Raw genomic sequence first — 6,063 nt, forward strand, 5'->3', positions numbered from 1 at the left:
CTCTCAAAACAGATAATGCACGAGATTTTTTCAACAACTCCCTAGGAACTTTTCTTACTCAACATGACATCCTTCACCTTAGTACGTGTGTTGATACTCCCCAACAAAATGGGGTTGCCGAGTGGAAAAATCGCCACTTGTTGGAGGTAGTCTGCTGTCTCATGTTTACCACATCGGTCCCTAAATGTTATTGGGGCGAGACAACATTGACCGCTGCCTACCTCATAAATCGGATGCCCTCTCGTATTCTGGGCTTTCGTAGTCCAATCGATGTCCTCCTTCGCTCCTTTCCAAATACCTATACACTCTCTTCAGTTATCCCTCCAAACTATTTGGTTGCTCCGTCTTTGTTCATATTCACAAACAACACCGCAGTAAATTAGACCCCAAATCTGTCAAATGCATATTCATAGGGTATTCGACCAACAAGAAAAGCTACAAGTGTTATTGTTCTTCAACTAAAAAGGTCTATAATTCTATGAATTTCACCTTTTTTTTTAGCATCAATTATACTATCAAGGGCCTGTCATTCAGGGGGAGAGTAGTCATAGTGAACAACAGCCCTGTGTTCCTTTACCAACTGACACGGGTCCCTCATCAACTGTCAAACCTCTTCCATCTCCTATTCAACATCCACAGTCTACACAACCCACTCCTCAGGAACTTCGGGTTTATACAAGACGAAACAGAACTGCTGAAAGAATAGAGAACCTAACACCGCTTCCAGCTGCTGTCGAAGAATCTAATCCAGCTCCAAAACCCTATGAAACTCACTCAGTTACGGAATCTATAGACACTAGTGATTATGAGCTTACCCCGCCTGTGAAAGATGATTCTGATGTTCCTTGCACTCAACATCCTATTGCCCGATTTGTTTCATATGAGAGGTTATCTCCTCCCTATCATGCATTTGTAACTGTGATTGACAGCATAAAGGTTCCAAAGTCTATTCAGGAAGCTCTCTCACACCCGGAATGGAGAAAAGCTGTGAATGAAGAAGTTGCTGCACTAGAAAAGAGTGGAACATGGATTGTGTCTGATTTGCCCAAGGATACGAGACCACTAGGATGCAGGTGGTTATTTACAATCAAATGTAAGTCAGACGGAAGCATAGATCGGTTAAAAGCCCGATTGGTTGCAAAAGTTTATACTCGGTCATACGGAATTGACTACCAAGAGACATTTGTCCCAGTAGCCAAACTGAACTCCATTAGAATCCTACTCTCCATTGCAGCAAATCGAGACTGACCCCTTATGCAACTTGATGTCAAAAATGCATTCCTTAATGGAGATCTTGAAGAGGATGTATACATGGATTTACCGCCTGGTTTTGAAGGGTCCTTCCCTAGTGGCAAAGTATGCAAGCTCCAGAAATCTCTGTATGGTCTCAAACAATCTCCTCGTGCTTGGTTTGCCCGATTCACCAATTCAGTAATCAAGTGTGGTTATACTCAAAGTCAGGTTGATCATACAATGTTCACAAAAAGATCCGAGAAGAAGATTGCTGTACTTATTGTATATGTTGATGACATCATTCTTACAGGTGATCACACTGAAGAATTGACAAAACTGAAGAAGTTTCTAGCCCATGAATTCGAAATCAAGGACCTCGGAGACTTGAAGTTCTTCTTGGGAATGGAAGTTGCAAGACCCAAAATGGGGATAGCCGTAACTCAAAGGAAGTACACATTGGACCTATTGAAAGAAACTGGTATGCTTGGATGCAAACCAATAGACACTCCAATAGACCCGTATAAAAAGATTGGAATGGAGAATGATAGTTTACATGTCGACAAAGGACGATATCAGTGACTTGTTGGAAGACTTATTTACTTATCTCACACCAGACCAGACATAAGTTTTTCAGTAAGTATAGTAAGTCAATTCATGAACTGTCCTACTGAGGAACATATGGGAGCTGTCAACCGTATCTTAAGATACTCAAAGATGACACCTGGGAAAGGATTATTATTCAAAAGAAATGATAGTCAAAAGATAGAAGTCTTTACTGATGTTGACTGGGCAGGAGGTATATTCACCCGACGATCAACCTTTGGGTATTGCTCTTATGTATGCGGAAATCTAGTGACATGGAGAAGCAAGAAGCAATCGGTGGTATCTCGGAGTAGTGCAAAAGCAGAATACAGAGCACTGACACTTGGTATCTGTGAAGAAATGTGGATCAAAAGATTTCTCAAGGAGCTTGGAATTATGGGAGAAAATTCTATCAAGATGTTCTGTGACAATCAAGCTGCAATCAGTATCGCAAAGAATCATGTTCATCATGACCGAACGAAACACATTGAGATTGATCGGAATTTCATTTCAGAGAAAGTGAACAATGGAATCATTGAATTGGTCTATACTCCTTCTAGAGACCAAACCGCAGACATTCTCACCAAGACTCTCCCTAAGTCCAGTTTTGATGAGCTAACCAACAAGTTGGGCATGTACAATCTGTACAACCCACCTTGAGGGGGAGTGTGGAATTACGCTCCTCATTATTATTTACTGTAATTCTATATAATACTTGTTATATTTAAGTCATAATATAAAAAAGGTAATTCCTTAATTATTGGTATTTATGTTTATTTCATAATTATAGGAATTACTTTATTGTAGGAAGATTTCTTTCCTCTTTTTTTTTCTCTTGTACTTACTTATTTATAGGTGAATTATCTATGTATTCAAGTAAGAAAAACATTATTCAAAATTCACACTTTTGCATCTTGATCCGAACTTTTCACACGAGATAATAGATTCTTCAAAAATTTTACAGCGTTTTTTAAGCACTTCATAAATTAATCCCCTCCACTAATCTCCTTACCAACAAAAACTTCTAATGATGCTGTCCATCTAAAATCCAACCAAAAAAAAAAACTTTAAAAATAATTGATGTTGATGAAATCCCTCAATGACATAACTCTATCACCACTGATATCAGAAGCTAACTAATTCCACAATGCATAGATTCTTTCATGCCATCAATCTAAAAAAGGAAGTTCAGAATTTTTCTTAGATAAAGCATTAAGCTTATGTTCTTGGCTTGCATACTCTAAATGTGATCCATCAAGGCAAAATTAAGAGATAAGCATTCTATCTTCTACCACCTTTCCCTTACAAATTGAAAATAATATTGATTACCTTTCTTGGTCCATGGTGACTTCCAACAATGAAATAGCAATTTAAAGCAAGCTTATTTGACAAGAAAAACAGCGCCCCAGGCATTACGAATAAAGAAATATAGTATACAAATAATTACGGGATACCATGTATCTTTTGCCATTTTCACAATGTGGAGTCAAAGGAGAAATTGTCATGCAGCAAGAAGGCACTCCACATATTGCTTTCTATTTTGATTTCCTTAGAAATATTTTGACTCATTACCTCTTTTTGATTATCACACCACAAGTTTTTTAACTCTTTATTTTTCTTGAGTAAGCTACAGCATGTCCTATAGCTAGAAAACAATTTAGTCGTTGAGTCTGGAGAGTAGGGGACATTATGATTTTGTCCTTCAATTGTTTTGGTCTTTTGATAAGGAGTCCAATGCTTTTCTAGTGAAGCTGCCTTTGCTTTCAACTTCTATTATAAATGGTGGCAAAGGCAGCAAGTAGCACACCTGTTGACCAGTTTGACTATTCCCTTCTAAATATCCTCTGCCTTGGCCAAAAATATTTTTGATTGTGCCTAGTATCTGCATCAAATACTCAAATAACATGGTAGTAATTACTCTGTGTTTCTCAAATCCTCCAAACAATGTACAAAAACCGACCCTTCATTTGCCTAATTAGCACAAGAAAATACATTATACCGAGTCCATCCAGTAATAACCCAAAAAAGCCATTGTTTGCAAGCCTAGCAATCTCAGGGTCAGGCAAATAATCAAATCAAGACAATGACAATGTAAACTAATTGCAGCTCAAACCTAACTCTCTCAAACCACCAAAAGTAGAAAGCTCACCCCTGTCACTCAGGAATACAGGCAACTAATTATTGCTCAAATTGAAATACTTTGTCAAATCCAAACTATCTATTTGATTTAAGGGCGACAGTGATGGAACGGTAGAAAGTAGCATGGGGAGGGGAAGAATCAAAGATTGTGTGTGAGAGGTTAACGTCAAGGCACAACTTCACGACATAACAAGGCTACAAGGAGACAAAGTCATTGATACAAATGAAAATCTAAACAGCAAAAATTGAAGGCAAAAGCAACTTCATTAGGCCAATTGAGGATTCCACCTCAGAACATCTAAAGCACAAAATTTAAATCATGTCCTTTACTGCTACACTCAATGACTATATTACCTCCAAGTCGCAAGAAAAACAGTAGCTTTCCTGAGAAAAATTATAAAAAAAGCAAAATTTAAATTGCTATAAATGAGAAGAGGAGAGGAATCAGAATATTGCTAGGCAGACTAAAACAGAAAGCGAAATGGATAGTGGCTAGATTGAAATAAGACAGCAACATGCATTGAACAAGTAAAACGTGCCAAGCTAAGCAGAACATTGGATCAAGTACACAGAGGAATCAAATTCCCAACCTGCCCACAAGAATCTTCCCAACATCATTGCCCGCAGCAATCTTAATGATGAGCTGTATTTCACAAGCAGCGAACATAAACATACTGGTGTAGATAATCCTAAGGCTCATTAGTTAAGAAAAAAATAGTATGCCTGTGCGGCCTCTTGGTTGAAATACCGCCCATCGCCTCCAAGAACAAGCAGTCCATCCTTGAAATCCCCCGGGTCCAAAGAGTTGAAGAGTGCCTGCGATCAGAAAAGTGCACATCAAAAATCAATTTTTTATCACTCTCACTCCACAAATCCAGTATCAACACACAAACTGAAGAAGAAAAAGCAAAGCAAAAAACCTGTATCCAGTTTGCCAAGTAATTCTCCTGCTGGAAAATCTTCACCTAGAATCGCAAGCGACACAATGGAATAATAGATTTCTTCATCAATTTAACAATGAAAAAAATCGCTCCAGCAACATAGCAGGAAATTGCTCCACTAAACCTTTTTCCTGAGACCACTGGTCCCCGTCTTCTGCCCTTCCACTGGCTTCGTAGGAATGGACTTAATCTGCAATACCCTAGCCCTAAGTAAATCGACGATCTAGAGGAATGAGAGAGCGTATGAGATGGAAACCTTAAGCTCGGTAACAGTGGAATGTGCGGAAGAAGCCTTCACGTGGAAGCGCGCAGTCTTCCGTGCAAATTTCATAGAGAGCAGATTGCAGGGGTCCAATGCGGTCCTGCCCGCCAACGAGACAGCAGTGGCCGCCATCAGCGCTGGAAGAATGAAGAAAGCTGTGAGTGTCACTGCCACTAACACTGGTAAGACAATAAAGTGAACGATTCTTTGGAGCGTGATCTATCAACGGCATCCCATTTATCGAGCTGAAAGCGAAGCTGAGCTCACTGCTGATCATACAAAAAGTTAAGCGGATCATACAAAAAGTTCACTACGGATCATACAGACCACGAAGCAAATCATGTTCTTTCATTTATTTTCCCAAAAAAAATATATTTTTCAAAAAAAAAAAAAATGTTATCTTTCCACGGAACATACGACTGTTCGTAAAAATTAACTTGGCACGCTCGAGCAAAGCTAGAAATTATTGCAGGAGAACAATTGATATATTCATTGTCCAGTAATAGAGAGTGGCATGGTAATTTAGGTTCTCTAACATATAGGATTTTTTAAGTCGAGTTGTCACATAGTAATTTAGGTTCACTAGTAGCAAATTTAGATTAGGTGTTATGATATAATAATTTTTCCAGTATCGGAGACCGAACGTACTGCACCCGTGACCAACTTCCCAAATATTTCCAAATAAAAATCCCAGCGTCCGACTACTAGAGTTCCGATCAAAACTTGTGCTCTTGGTTCAAAATTGAATCAAATTTGATCCTGCATAGAATTGGTTCAAATTTGGGTTATTTGAATTGATTTTGGCTCAAATTTGAAACAGGTTTAATTCAAATTTGAGTTATTTGAATCCATTTCAGCTCAAAATTAGCTCGAAATCAAAACAAAATGGCTCAAATCTAGTTATTT

At 38.5% G+C, this 6,063-nt stretch overlaps 1 protein-coding gene across 1 annotated transcript in view; it reads right to left on the reverse strand.

The window, feature by feature from the left end:
• LOC110020394 (phosphoglucomutase, chloroplastic-like) overlaps nucleotides 1-5,490 on the reverse strand; it is a 16,256-nt gene extending 10,766 nt beyond the window's left edge. The window contains exons 1-5 of the mRNA XM_020718482.1: nucleotides 5,152-5,490; nucleotides 5,020-5,085; nucleotides 4,875-4,919; nucleotides 4,678-4,770; nucleotides 4,545-4,597 (exon numbers count right to left, since the gene is read on the reverse strand). Coding sequence (XP_020574141.1) covers nucleotides 4,545-4,597; nucleotides 4,678-4,770; nucleotides 4,875-4,919; nucleotides 5,020-5,085; nucleotides 5,152-5,289 — 395 coding nt within the window. The 5' untranslated portion in view covers nucleotides 5,290-5,490. The remainder of the gene's footprint in view (nucleotides 1-4,544; nucleotides 4,598-4,677; nucleotides 4,771-4,874; nucleotides 4,920-5,019; nucleotides 5,086-5,151) is intronic.
• Nucleotides 5,491-6,063: the final 573 nt, after the last annotated feature.

The sequence above is a fragment of the Phalaenopsis equestris genome, unplaced genomic scaffold (genome assembly GCF_001263595.1).
Source record: "Phalaenopsis equestris unplaced genomic scaffold, ASM126359v1 Scaffold000096, whole genome shotgun sequence".
In the NCBI taxonomy this organism is placed as follows: Eukaryota; Viridiplantae; Streptophyta; class Magnoliopsida; order Asparagales; family Orchidaceae; genus Phalaenopsis; species Phalaenopsis equestris.